The 14,953-nt window shown below is 50.2% G+C and overlaps 1 protein-coding gene across 1 annotated transcript in view; it reads right to left on the reverse strand.

Annotated features, from left to right (window-relative positions):
- LGR4 (leucine rich repeat containing G protein-coupled receptor 4) overlaps positions 1-9,129 on the reverse strand; it is a 99,838-nt gene extending 90,709 nt beyond the window's left edge. Inside the window, exon 1 of the mRNA XM_038569287.1 lies at positions 8,945-9,129. Coding sequence (XP_038425215.1) covers positions 8,945-9,129 — 185 coding nt within the window. The remainder of the gene's footprint in view (positions 1-8,944) is intronic.
- Between the last annotated feature and the right edge of the window lie 5,824 nt (positions 9,130-14,953).

Here is a 14,953-nt window from a genome sequence, read left to right on the forward strand (position 1 = left end):
ATTCTTAAAGATCACCCTGCCGCTGCCTAAGGTCGCACGCCTGTTTGCTCTGGGCAGACCCGCCGTGTGCCCTGTCAGGGCAGCACCCTTGCCCTTGACCAGCCGCCTCAGGAAGACACGGCCAACCGCAGAGATGCAGGATGCAGAGAGCAAACACAATTTCCCCTGAGCTCCCTCCTCCGCAGAAACTGTAACTGCCCCCCCACCCCCGGGCTTTCCTGGTAAAAGGGGAATAGCCCCTCCTCTGAGAAGGTATTTTGGCGAGAGTGTATATACTACTCTTTCATGGGTTTCTGAATGAAAAAAATCTGCCAGCTAAGTAGACTGTTTGCTATTAGCACAAGGGCTCACTTGTCAAGTCGACAACAGGCTTTGGACCTGGCATACATTCCAGGAACCAGAGAAACAGGCTTCACACACACACACAACTGCTTAATCACTCCCGAAAGAAATGACCACCAGTTGGGTCCTTGCTGTCACTCAAACGGGTCATGCTGCGGTTTCCTAGGTGTGACCCTCAGGGACAAGTAAGTCACCTCTTTTTGCAGATGGAAAAGCCAATGTTCAAAGTGCTTACATTACAGTGTGGTGCCCACACTGATTTGGGAACTCAGGGGGTCTTGAGTCTTTGGGCCGGACTCTCAAAAACAAGACCATTTTGGAAGGCCTGCTCCTAAAGATAGGCCTATAAAAAAAAAGACTCGAGAATAGCGACAGAAAAAGCTGGATTACGTGACCATGGACTCAAAGTGACCTTGAAAAGAACAGAAGGCCAACAAGAAAATCTTTCTTTGTTACAAAGATAGGAAAAATGTTAAGATTTAAAAAAAAAAAAAAACTAATCAAATGAGATGAACTAGTAGAAGCAGCACAGAAAGGATAAAAACTGAGATCGTGAGAAACTGCTAAATATCAGCAAAAACACAATGTCTAGTTCTGAAAACATGATACTAAGGTATTTGAAGTGGATTAAATTTACTTGATAGTCCCTTAATTTTTTTTTTTTAAGTTGTATTTATTTGAGAGAGCGGGCGAGCACAAGCAAGGAGGAGGGACAGAGGGAGAAGCGGGCTCCCCACTGAGCATGGAGCCTGACGTGGGACTGGATCCCAGGCCCGGATCGTGACCTGAGCCGAAGGCAGACGCCCAGTCTACTGAGCCACCCAGGGGCCCCATTCTCTTCATTTTGATCATATTTTGTAAGAATTCTGTGTATGCTTCCATTTATGTGAAGAAAGGAGAACCTGCAGAGGATCAAAGGGCAATTATCACTTTGGAAAATGCAAAGACTACGTGAATCAAGTGCCGAAAACACCAGAACGTATGAACAGTCCTCAAGAACATCAAGAAACTGAAAGGTCAGTCGACATAGTTCTCTCTCCCTCCAACTCCAAAAAGGCTTGGCAGGCTTCATTTTTTATTTTTTTAAGCAAACTCTATGCCCAACATGGGGCTTAAACTCCCCACCCTGAGGTCAAGGGTCGCACGGTTGGCCAACTGGGCCAGGCTGGTCCCCCAAGAGTTGGCCGACTTCAGAACAGAGATCCTCCAGTATAAATTACTCAAGAAGAGCACGTGACCTTTTCCGGAGAATTCCCCCACAGAGAAGCAGCCCTCCGGGATGGCTCCCACACAAGCAGGGTGACGCTCTAGGAACAGAGCGGTGGCCACCGGGCTCCTCTCTCCTGGGCAAATCCTGTCTGCCAAGCCCTTCTTGGATAACCCACATGGTTTCTCCAAGGCCCTCTTGACATTTTCTCTTAGGAAAATGGGGAAAACCCAGAAGTCAATCAACAACACAGCCCAATCCCTAGAGTTTCTGAGTAAAGATAGCCCACTTGGAAGCAAACGCCCTAGCCTGCACCTTTAAAACGGGAATCATGGGGCACCTGAGTGACTCAGTCGGTTAAGCATCAAACTCTTGATTTTGGCTCCGGTCATGATCTCGGTCATGATTTTGGGGTCACAGGGTTGTGAGATCCAGCCCCCCATCGGGTACTCTGCTTGCGAATCTCTCCTTGACATTCATTCTCTCTCTCTCTCTCTCTCTCTCTCTCTCTTCCCTTCTCTGTGCTCCACACACCCCCAGCCCCCACCCTGTGCTTGAGCTCTCTCTCTCTCTCTCACACACAAATAAAAAGTAAATCTTTACAAATAACAAGAACCATGATGAAAGTGAGAATTGGCACATCCACCTATCTCCCTAGGAAAGCAGTTGTAATCAAGTTCAGGGAGGCTTTGATGTCACCCACATGTACTAAGTCACCGCCTGCAGCTCACACTAGGAACGACCTGTAGGAACTTCACAGCCTGAGGGGGAATGGGGAAGTGGGACCCAAGTAAACTGGGCTCATTCCTTGGCCCCGCCTAGTACAGCTCCAAGATAAAGTTACCATCCCCCAGCCAAATTTATGTCCCTCTTCTCAGAGGGAAAATTTCCCCAAATAAAACCTTAAAAATGTACAGGACTGGGGAAATTTTAATTCCTGAATTTTCTGTGTGAGGTTCTGAAATCTGATTCAAGCATCAAAAATATTTTGTTGTCAGCGTACACTAAGATTTCCATTCGTTCAATGGTCAACTTTATGTTTATATGTAAGACTCTGTTAAAAGAAAAAAAAAAGGCTACATTCCATTGTAAAAATAGAGGAAAAGAAAAAACTAGCTAAAGGGGCTTATATAACCTTTCATTTCTCTTGATTCCTAATACTCAAATACAAATTAAATATAAAGGATAAAGCATCATTAAATAAGTTGAAATATATTAGATATGCCTCCCCCCACCCCCCCACCCCCCCACACACACACACGTTTCTCACTCGAACAGACATCAGACCAGCCTGGGATCTAAATGGCCCAGCTGCCTCCCAAAATATCTATGGTTTATATTTCCATACAAGGCTATTCTTATATTCTTATGGGCCAACATGTTGCCACAGGGAGGAGAGGGGGGTGATTCAATGCTTTCCCTGTATGGCCTTTCGGTACAGAAAAGCTGGGAAAACCAGAAAAATACATTTTTTAAAGATGTTCGCTTCTTGGACCTGGACTGTTGGAAGGGCAGTCCTGAACCTCGACCACTTGCATCTCAAAAAAGAGATGCCCAATGCCAAACCTTGCTGCCGGCTTAGTGCAGAGCCAGAGGACTTGCCTACCGTGTTCGGCAATTAAAATATATAATGGTATCAAAACAAGCTTTAGAGGGTATAAACAACCAAGCCAAACATTCAGAGTTTTAACTGCTTGTACATGACACAACACACCTCGCGACACTTTAAGAACCTTGCTAAAAAAACAATGCCAGCCATATGCAGTGTTTAAGAACAAATACTTGGTTGGGGGCACACACCTGGGTGGCAGGTACCTTTGGCTCAGGTCATGATCCTGGGGTCCTGGGACAGAGCCCGCACGGGGAGGGAGTCTGCGTCTCTCTCTACCCCTCACCCAGCTCTCTCTCGATCTAATAAATAAATTAATTAAAAAAAAAAAAAAGGAACAAGTATCTGTGGAGGGAGTGAATCCAGCGTACACTACTACATAATTACGTCTTGCCATTTAAAAGGGGTATTTGAGTACTAACTTGCTAAAGTCTTCAGAAATTGAGGTTATTAAATGTCTATGAACTATAAAATCATGATCTGTCTCTTGCTAAGACTGATTTCTAAACTCATTTTGGAACTCACCCAATTTCAGACCATAAAGGTGCTACGTGGCCTTCAGTTTGACCATCAAGAATTCAACACAAAAGGAACGCCTAGAAAGGCAGATAAATCGGACACTCTTCCTGTAAGAGTACTGATTTGCTAAATGCCCTAGTATTTTCCTTTTATTCTCCGGCAGAACTTAAAAACGAAGCTCTGAAAAGAAAACTACAGTTCACTTAACAAAGCTAGGGAGGGAAAGGAAAAAGTCATCCATAGTCTTTCATATATAAGAAAAGCTGCTGGCATTGCCAAAACCCTAAGCTGCCCGAGACAGTTAAGGCGAGCTGGCTAACACCTTCCTAAAGCCAAAACCTTGAGATCTAGCTTAGAAAATTAAAAGAGCAAAGCTGTCTTATCAAGAACACTGGGTTATAATAGTCACATTTTTTAGAGTGAAAGGCACATCTGGCAGGGTTTAACTTTTAACCCAAGTACACCAACAAATAGTGCACTTTTATGGAAATTTGTATATTTTTTATAGAGAAACAGTGACAGCCAGTCTTAGGAAAAAATTTCAATAAATCACCAAAGGATTCTAGAACCTTACCTGCTTAACCGTTTACACAGGTTCAGAGAAACTCAAAGCAGTGAGGGACATTTGCCATCATCTAACCCAATATCCATCATTTATTGATAAGAAAAAGTGGGAATGAAAGGATAGGCACAAACACGGAGACCAGAAAGCAAAATCCAAACTTGTAGCTGTTGGTACTTTCACTATTTTAAAGATGACTAAAATAAGAATTTGAGAGAGAGAGACTAAAAGAGGCCAAGAAAATGCCTAAACTTGCCTGGATCCACCTACCAGTACAAAACTTTGATCTTCCCTAAGAGATTAAGCTGTCAAACGTTACCTTACAATTCTAAAGGTAAGAGCCAAGGGCCTGGACACTAAATGCTTGTGATACCGTAACTGTCACTAGCATTTAATTCGATTGGAAATCATAAAACATTAGCGGTTATTGCGAAATCTTAAGGAGCCTCGAATAAGAGATTTATGGGTTCAAGTCCTGGGTTTTGTTCAGATCACACCCGGCACACTGCTGCCTTGTGAGGCAGTGAGCTCCCCATTCAATGGAAATATTCCAGTAGAGCTGGACGGCTGGAGAAGTCTCCTGGGTGGGTGACACATTCCATAATTCAGACTATGCTTCCCTTAAGCAACCGAGAGGATGCAAGAAATGTAGAAGAAAAAAAAAATCTAATTCAAGAGAAAGGAAACTCTTGGCAGTTAGAGTTGTTTACTTCCTTGTGGTACAGGTGAAGAAACCCAGACCCCGAGGGGTTAAGCATGTCACCCACTCAAGGTCACTTGTGTGATTTATTGACAGGTCAGGAAATCAGCTCTCCAAGTCCCAGCAGAACGCTCTTTCCTTTGTATTTAAAGAGAACCCAGCCAGTAGTTCAGCTGGCTTGCAGAATAAAGGATCTAAACGTAAAGATATGGGATGCCTGGGTGGCTCAGCGGTTTGGCGCCTGCCTTCGGCCCAGGGCGTGATCCTGGAGTCCCAGGATCGAGTCCCATGTCGGGCTCCCTGCATGGAGCCTGCTTCTCCCTCTGCCTGTGTCTCTGCCTCGTTCTCTCTCTCTCTCTCTCTCTTTGGGTCTCTCATGAATAAATAAATAAAATCCTTATAAATAAATAAATAAATAAATAAATAAATAAATAAATAAATAAATAAATAAATAAATGTAAAGCTATTCAAATATTGGCCTAACTTAGCACAAAATGCACTTGTCTGTGATATTAATGATCTCTAGAAAGACACACTACACACTGACATTGAAACTTGAAGATTCTAATTCAGAAATCAAGAGATGTCAAAATCGTATCCCCAAAAACTGGTGCAGACCCTTAGCCACTGATGACTGACCGGCCAGAGAATACAGCAGAGGGTGAAGGAAGCAGAGGAAAATGCTGGCAAATGATACTATGAAGGGAAGAAAAACGTGTCTGGGGTAGTGAAAAAAATACATCTTGAGGAAGAATCTGAGATGCTGCTTCCAAAAGAAGAAAACAGAAGAGATCATTTTTTAAAAAAGACCTCGGAGCCTCTCGGGCGACCCTCAGTTCTTTACAGAGGGCTCGGCCACCCGCCCCAGTGCACGGGACCCACGCGCGGTGAAGGTGGGAGAGATCATGACTAATTACATGGAAGTGAGGACGTTGAGTAACTTTCTGTACAGTGTCCAAATTACTGAAACAGAATGATTTTCTTTTCCGAGCGTTAAGCCATACCCACAGGAAACAAGCGGGGCTTTCTACCCTAGGAAGCGCCTTAGCTAGTCATGCATTCTGCAACAAGTCTCCATGGCAAATTTCCTAACACACACTTCTAAACACAAAGAACTCCTCCTCCAAGTGAGTGGTAATGAAGAGGCTTGTGCAACCTCACCCAGAACGAAATTCTGTGCTCCTGGGATCTTTGACGAGAGGATCGTGACACGATCGTCACCTTGCCATCCTAAAATTATTAAGAATCATCAAAATCATAGAACTTCTGGAAGCTACAGGCAGGCGGCCTTAGATATAATCTTGTGAATCCAACTACTTCATTTTTCAGACGAGAAAATCGTTAACGCTCCCCTCCGCCCCCCCCAATAAAAGGGACAATAACTTGCCCGAGGCCACAAAATTACTTCGTGGCTGGTAAGGACCATGACCACGGCTCAGACCCACCATGGTCTCCATGAAGCCACAGGCACAGCCTGTAATAATTGTAAAACTGGTCATGAGACATACTCCAGGGTGTGGAGACCTGTGCTCCGGATCCACGGCACCCCACGGCGAGGCAGCAACACACACACCAGGGGCCACGCGTGCACAATCCTCTCCCCGCGCCTCATCTCTTTCTCTCAAGACTCTGGGCGTGCAGGTGACCAAGAGTGACCTGTTACCATTACTATAGGAATAACCTTGAATCTCTCTGATAAAATAAACTTTGGAATTTTAATACCAGTGAGATTACTTCCCTTAAAACACCCCAGGGTGGACTGTGACAAGCCAGCGTATTGTGACACAGGACTGAGAACTGCTCTTGCAAAATATAAATAATCAGTACAGGTGCAGCCACCAGTGTGAACACGGGAATCCCGTCAACAATGCTGGGGATTACGTCTGACTCTGCCCCCAGACTCGGATAAAGCAGCTTTCAGCAGGAAACAGACACTGTTGGACTGAACAAGTTTAAACGAGCCTACAGGAGGAGCAGCAGTATCCTCTCTCTGGGGCTTTCTCAAATCTGGACAAAAGACTAAATGCTGAGAATGCTGGATTTGGCAATCCTGTGTGGGAATGGCGTCTGAATTCCAAGCCCCGAGTCTGCCTTCGGTGTGGCCTCCAGTTATTCTCTCTTCACTGCAACGTTTTCAAGGGCCTCCTGTGTACCAGGCCCCGTGGACCCCAAGCTGAGCAAAAGCAAATCTGTGCTCTTGCTCGGTCCCAGGGTCTCCAAGGTGGGATGCAGACATCCCCAGGGGAGTTGAAGAAACCCCATCTACCACTGAGCCAAGAGAAGCAAATAAAAGAACTTTGATTCATCAGCCTCATCTTTTTTGACGTGTATCTGTGTCTGTAGTCTTCTTCCGTGTAACAGGCACGGGTGCGCAGGCTCCGGAAATTAGGAATCGGCGAACAAAAGTCCGGGACCATGGGTCTAGCCCCTTGGTGTGTCACTGTGGCTCACTAAAGCTATAATGGGGCAGCAGGTCAGAAGTACTTGGAACAAGATCCCAGGTGATCCCAAAGCAATCGGAGGGTGCACACCCACGGCCTCTGCCCGGCCTCATCTCGGCTTTGGAAGATTCAGCAAACTAGCTGCTTTCTCAAAATGCAAACCCACTGCCCTTGAAACGCCCTTTAGGTGGGGCAGTCCCATAATATATGCTCTTGAGAATGAAGAGTGCTGAGATGCAGTAAGGATCATGGGGATGTCCGCTCGCTGCAGCTGCAGGTCACAGAGAGCACACCTGCTCCCGGCAGCGGGCACTCTAACCTGCAGGGCGCCGACCACGGGTTTCCCAAGCCTCCAACACTGAGTTCTGTTAGGCGCCCAGCGGACACCGTGGCCCTGTACTACCCCCAGTGCATCCTAAAGATGCTCTGCAGACAGGAGCGCGCGGTCATCGACGTGTGGTTATTTCACCGTGGTTTTAGGTATGGGTGTAAAAGAGCCCTTTTAATCACTGGACAAGTCTCCTCATCAAAACCGGAGGAATCGGCTAGACAAGGTCTCTACTCCTGGTCACGACAGTAAAAACATGCTTTTCTAGGACTCGAGAGGCTTGAGGGACGTCAGGTAGAGGCACCTCTTCCTGCATGAATTCCTTAAGCTTCAGGAGACAGGAAGAAACAGCCCGGTCTCCCCTACCCCGTCCTCCCTGCCTCGCTTTTCCCCACTCCCAGTCCCACCTGCCCACTTGCAATGTACCTTCTGGGGGGGGGGGGGGGTAAGTTGCTCTTTGCCGCAAAAGCGATTTTCTTTGGTAAAAAGTCAATTTCACTCTACGGGAGGAGAAGGACTTGAAGCCCCTAAGTGACAGGGGAGGCAGGAAAAATGAAGGGGGGGAGCTGGAGGCCGAGGGTGAGGCAGAGTCGCGGGCCGGGCTGCAGCGCAGCAGAGGGAGGCCTCGGCGCAGCCGCCGGGAGGCGCAGCGAGGCCCGGGCCGCACCGCAAGGACCCGGGCGGCACCGCAAGGACCCGGGCGGCCGGCTGCTCCGGGGGTCCCCGCCTCGGCTGGGGGGGTGGGGAGGTCCCTGCACCCAGGACCCTTCGGAAGCCTCCGCTCCCGCGGCGAGGGCTCCGCGGCCCACAGCGCCCGGCCCGCACCTGCCCGCCCGCGGCCCCCAGCGCTGCTTCCCTCTGGGTGGCTCCGCCGAGGCCGCCCCCACCTGCTCGGGCTCCTCCCGCTTCTGGACCTCGGGCCTGGGGGGGCGGGGGGCGCAGGAGCGGGGTCTGGGCCGCCCCCCGCGGTGGAGGCCCCTGCGCCCTGGCCCGAGGGGGCGGCCCGGGGCCACCGGGCGGGGCTCGCCCTGGCGGGGGCAGGTGTCCCCCCGCGGCCGGGTCTGTGAGCCCGCGGCGGGGGGCTCGCGGGGGGCTCGCGGGGGGCTCCGGCTTCCTCCTCCCGGGCAGGCGGGGGCGCCGCCCAGCAGCCCCCACGCGGGTGGCCCCGCCCCCGCCCCCGCCCGCAGCGCCCCGTCCCTGCAGCCCCGGCCTCCCGCACCCCGTCCCCGCACTCACAGCGCTTGGGTGAAGGCGCTCAGGCCCTCGGGCACGGCCGTCAGCCCCTTCCCCGAGCAGTCCACCCGACGGTCGCCGTCGCAGCTGCAGGGCGCCGCGCAGAGGGGGGGCGCCGCTCCGCTGGGCTCGGCCGCGCCGCGCAGCCCCAGGGCGAGGAGGCACAGCAGCCCCAGCGGGCCCGGCATCGCGGCGGCGGGGCGGCCGGGCGGGCTCCGGCTCGGGCTGCGGCTCACGCTCCGGGTGCAGCTCGGGCTGCGGCTCCGGCTCTGGCTGCGGCTCCGGGTGCAGCTCGCGCTCCGGCTGCGGCTGCGGCTGCGGCTGCGGCTCCGGCTCCGGCTGCGGCTCCGGGTGCAGCTCGCGCTCCGGGTGCAGCTCGGGCTGCGGCTCTGGCTGCGGCTCCGGCTGCGGCTCCGGGTGCAGCCCGGGCTCGGCGGGGACTGGGGCTCCGGCGGCGGCTGCAGCCCGGGCTCGGGCCGGGGCGGGCGTGTGGTCGGCGGGCTCAGCGGCCCGCGGCAGCAGCGCAGGGACGCGGCGCTCCGGCGTGCGGCCCCCCCCCGCCGCCCCATGGAAGCGCAGACGCAGCCCCGCTCCTCCCGCGGCTCAGGCCAGCCGGCCCGGCCGTGCGCAGCCGCGGGCGCCGCGCTCGGCCATGGCTCCCGCCCCGGCCCGGCCCCCGGGCCCCTCAGCGCCGCGCGGCGCCGCCCGCAGCCATCCCGCCCCGCCCCGCCCCGCCCCCCGCCCGGCTCCCGCGCAGACCCCCGGGCTCGCTCCCCGCCGCCGCCGCCGCCGCCGCCGCCGCCCCCGCCGCCTGGCGTCCCGCTCGGTGCAGGGCTGCGCGCCGCGGGCCCCGGGCCGCCGGGTTATGCAAATCACCCAGGTCGGTGCCGAGCGCCCGGGCCCGCGGAGCGCCATTGGCCGGCGGGCGCCGCGCTCATCGGCGGGCAGGGCCGGGGCAGGGCCGCGGGGGCGGGTCCCCGCGCGTGAGTGACAGCGGGGCCCCGGGACGCTCCTCCGCGAGGCCGGCCCGGGCGGGGCGGGGGGGATGGGGGGAATGGGGGGGCTCCGGCCCGGCCCGGCCCCGGGGCACGGCGGCAGCCCCTACAGCGGCGACCTGCGCGGCCCGGAGGGCGCGGACCCTGCGAGCTGTGCAAAGGGGAAGAAGGTCTCGAGGAGGAGGGGACAAGCCTCCCTTCTTGGGACACGCACGCGGGCTTGCTCCGAGGCTCCGGCTCTGCCCCGCAGCAAAGCAGCGCAGCCCGCGCATCCAGGCCCCTCCCTGCACCTGAGCTCTGTGCACCTCCGTGGAGAGGCACCGGGGAGCTAGGTCTTAGCAAGCAGTGAACCACCCAGGACACGGAGTTCGGGTGCTCTCCACCCAGAGTCCTTCTCAGGGACCTTAAAACCCTCAAACGCAGGAATCTCCTAAGAGGCCACGGGGCTGATGTTTCCAAACACTGCACACTTTTTGCAAAGGGAGAAAACACTGAGAAGTCAGCAGCAACTTTGGGGGCGGGTAATGGTCAGCATCCCCTCCCCTTGTGGACTTCTGTGGCTTCGCAACCCCGTGGAAGTCATTATTCGCACCCAATACTGTCTTATGGGCGCCTCCCCTCTCCCTTTCCACTGCGCCTTTTGGGTTGTTTTATTATCTACGTCGAAGATGGTTTTCCTGAATGCTTTAAGGCAGGTGGGGTTGAAGATGCTACCGTGAAGTTTACCACTCACCTCACCTAGGTAAAATTAAAGAAAATGGAAATAAGTTGAAACAGACCTAAGAAGTTTGAAACGGAACACTGCCAATCAGCTTTGCATTTGAGAGTTTATCTTCAAAAAACAATGCCCCGTTGGGTCCATGACTAACATACAATAAAGTGATTTATACGCTAGAGAGTGGATAAATACAAACGTGCTTGGACTTACAGTTTTTAAGAATGACATGTTTCCTCTGATTGTGTGTCTGAAAGAGAACTTAAAGATATATGGACAAGCCCCTGGTTTCATAGATGAGAAATCTGAAGCCCTCAAGTCCTGTGCTCTGCCCAAGACCATCACAGGACGACTCCCGGTCTCCCGGCTCCTTGTCTTGTGCCCTCGGAGCCTTCCCTAAATTGGCGCCCATCACCTAAATCGTTTCTATTATTTTCTAGCAACGGCCATGAGAAAGTGAAGTGAGAAAACATTGTAAATTTGGTTTCTTTGATTCTTTTAAGACCGCTCCTTTATAACAACAATGAAAGAGGACAGAATTTCTCCTGCCAAGATACCACTTTCCTATGCTGCTTTAAAATGAGAATTATATATTAGGGTGATTTTTTTTTTTGCCCCAAATAACTTTTCTCTCATCTAAAGTAGTGGTTTTTAGACTTCCAGAAGCTTGAGAGTCACATGCAAAGCTTGATTAAAAATGCAAAGTGATGTAATAGGCTTGGGGGGAGCCCAGAAATCAGCATTTTGATGCACATCGCGTGAAAGTGATATGGGTAGTCCATAAACCACATTTGTCCTTTGCTTCCAAGGAATGAGATATTAGGGCTGGAAACTTAGGTGAAAGGAGAGATTCAGATTTTGGAGAAAAGAGAGATGTAGATTGTACTGAAGGATGAGTTCCTATTGTCTATCAGGTGAAGAAGGTAAGAAAAGAGGGTTCCAATTTGCAGCTTGTCCAAGAAGACAAAATATCCACAGCAATGGCCTTGCTGTTAGCACGTTACTATCTCTTACAGTTCCTATATGTGCTTTACACTGAAGATAAATTGGCCAATTAATCTTCACTTTTTGGATAAGATGTCCTAAGAGAGCAAAACAAATTAATTTTTTAGAGCCTATACCCAGATAACTAGAGAAAAATGATCAGCTCTGGAACCGTAAGGACCTAGAAAGATACGAGGATGAGCCAACATGTGTTAGCAAGCAAACAGGCAGCAGAGTCTCTGTTTCCAGACAGGCTCCCCTTCCCCCTTCCTCCCTGCGGTGGGTGAGGGCGTGCGTAGCCCCACAGGCTAAGCGAGAGCACGTGCGGCCTGGCTGCAGAGCTTCTGCACACTCCACAGGGCACGCGTGGGCAGGGGAAAGGCCCCCTTTTTGAGCGATGCTCACCTAGGGGCTCTTGGGCAACGGGCACAACAAGGTGACAGAGTAGTGGACAAGCCAGACTTTGGTCCCACTCACCTCCTCACCAGGCTGCATAAGTGTCTGCAAGAGGCTCTGGCTGCTGGGCCACGGGCTGCTGTGGAAATAAAAACCGGGAGGTCTTGGGGGGTCTCCTCTATGCCGTAATGATTAAAGGCCTCAAACATACAGAATTTCATTTTTATGACTTATTTCCAACTTATAGGAAAAACAAAAATCTGAGTTCACAGCCATCAGCTTAAGATACAAAAATGCCACAAACGTACGCGAAGCTCCCTTTGTACCTCTCTCCAATCTTTGTTGACTTCCCAAGTCAACTCAACCTGGTAGCTTTATGAAATACGTGTTCATGAAATATCTCATCGTCGTTAATTCATCGTTATTACATAGCATCTATTTTAAGGATGCACCCCGTATTTATCCATTCTGTTATTAATATTAAACTCATTTCTACTTTTTCTAACAATGCTACCATGAATATTCGTGTACAAGTCCCCTTGTACACGAAGCATGTGACAGCTTCTCTAACGTGCCTTTCCTTGCTACACATGTATGTGTGCGTGCGTGCGTGTGTGTCTAGGAGTGAATTATGTGCACTCACCATTATTGGATATTGTGAAATTGCTTTCAAAAGTGATTGCACTGACTTGTGCTTCCCACGGCAGAGAATAAAAATTCCCATTTCTCTATGCCCTACCAACAGCTGATGTTGCACGACCTAAATGTTCGCAAATCTGGTGCATATGAAATGCAATCTCAGTGTAGTTTAAAGTTTAATTTCTCTGATTACAGCTCCATCTTTTCATCTAGTTATTGGACATTCCAGGGCACTCTCCTGTGCATTTGCATTGCCTATTCATTTCCTTTGCCTGTTTGTTTTCTATTGGGTTGTTCATATTTGTTTTCATTTTTAGGGCCAGATAGTTAATACTTTGGGCTTTGCCAGCCATATGGTCTCTGTCACAACTATTCAACTCTGCCAGTGTAGCATAAAAGCAGCCGTAAATGACATATAAACAAATAGATCTGGCTGTGTTCCTATAAGACTTTTTGGGCAAAAATAGATGTTGGACTAGTTCTGGCTCATGGGCCATAGTTTCCCAGCCCTGTTTTATAGGTGCTAAGTGCCTATCGAAGTCTGATTATTTTGGAAAACTATTTGCAGGATTATGTGAAATTCACAGGGACACACCTCAAAGGTGATCATCTTTTCCTCCAAGTTAAGATCAAGCACTTGCAAATTTCTGGGCTCTGTGGTGAGCTCATACTGAAGCTTATATTGCAGAATGAGCTCAGAAGAGCCCATTGCAAGGCAAAAAAAAAAAAAAAAAAATGCTCCCCTTTCTGGAATGAATGGTCCACAAAGAGTCCTGGGCACTCAGGTTTATCTTATTTTGCATCCAAAAGGCACCCCCAAAATTTTTGACCTGAGGCAATCGCATGAAAAATGGCTGTTGACTTTATAAAAGCATGAGTGCCAAGCCTGCCACTCCAAGTTATAAGCTGAACATGTTTATTAAAGACATATTGATTTGCATATATATATGTATAAATGGGTATCGATGTGTACATGTACATAAACATTTCCAAACATGAGAGATTCAGGGAATAAAGAAAGACTATCACACCCATCAGCAATCCGGTTTATAGCTAACATTGGAGTCCTCAAGGGCTGCTGTCTCTATGCTGTGAGTCCTCCACATTTGCATTTGGGGCTAGCAGAGCTCCCACGCTGGTTCAGAGGCTTGCGGGCTTTCCATCCTGGTCTTAAATAGGCACTTTCACCCACTTGTCCTTCTCTTCCATGACTCAGTGTCCCTAGAGTGGTCCTATTGTGGATACGACCTATTTTTTAGGGATAATTTAAAACAACAACAATCAGTTTGAAACACAAAAAATAACAATGTGAAATTTTTTACTTTTTTTTTTAAGATTTTATTTATTCATTCATGAGAGACACACAGAGAGAGGCAGAGACACAGGCAGGGGGAGAAGCAGGCTCCCTGTGGGGAGCCCGATGTGGGACTTGACCCCGGGGTCACAACCTGAGCCCAAGGCAGATGCTTAACCGCTGAGCCACCCAGGCGCCCCAAAATTGTTGACATATTAAAAGTAATCACTTCAGTTGCACTTGTGGCCAAATTTGGGCTTCTGGGCCCACTTCGTCTACTGCTATTTGTGCAGAACTGAGAGCCCTTGGGATGTGAGGACAGGCAGCGAGGCTTCTGGAAACCAGCCCTTTTCAAGACGTCACCAAAGAGTCCTTAGATTCCAGACCTGGTTGGACATCGCGGGGGGTCAGAGACCCTTTTCAATAGTTCTGAAGACCCATATTGACCCCACATTTCCACACATTTAGGTAAATATCAGAAATATTTGCCTATTCATACCTAATCCTTGCAAACCTGATTTTCTCATCCTGATCTCTCCCAAGAGGAGAGTGACACTCAAGGGAACAGCTCCTGAATGACGGAACCGCCTGTGGCTCCCAAGGCCTGAGCGCATAAAGTACTGGGCCCGACCTAGACGGAGGGGAAAAGCGTTACAGAAGCCAGGCACTGTGACCCGTGCAACGGTAAAGGTAAAAAAAAAAAAAATCAGAAAGGAAGTCTAGAAAGATTATAACCTAGTCACACTGAGGATTTGTTAGGGCCAAAGTGTTGATAAAGTTCTGTCACTGACTTGGGTTCCTTTTTACTCTCTCAGGATTCCCAATAAAACTTTGCACACCTGAGGAAGACCATAGCACGAGACAGCCACGTCAAAGAACTACGTGCAAAATGTGTGCAGCTCACAAAATAAGCGCACACAGAGGACCAGCCCTGGGCCAGGTCGTACCTGGCTCCCGAAATAGCCTGGAACGCTCTTCTTTGTCTGCAG

The sequence above is a fragment of the Canis lupus genome, chromosome 21, assembly GCF_011100685.1.
Source record: "Canis lupus familiaris isolate Mischka breed German Shepherd chromosome 21, alternate assembly UU_Cfam_GSD_1.0, whole genome shotgun sequence".
NCBI lineage: Eukaryota > Metazoa > Chordata > Mammalia > Carnivora > Canidae > Canis > Canis lupus.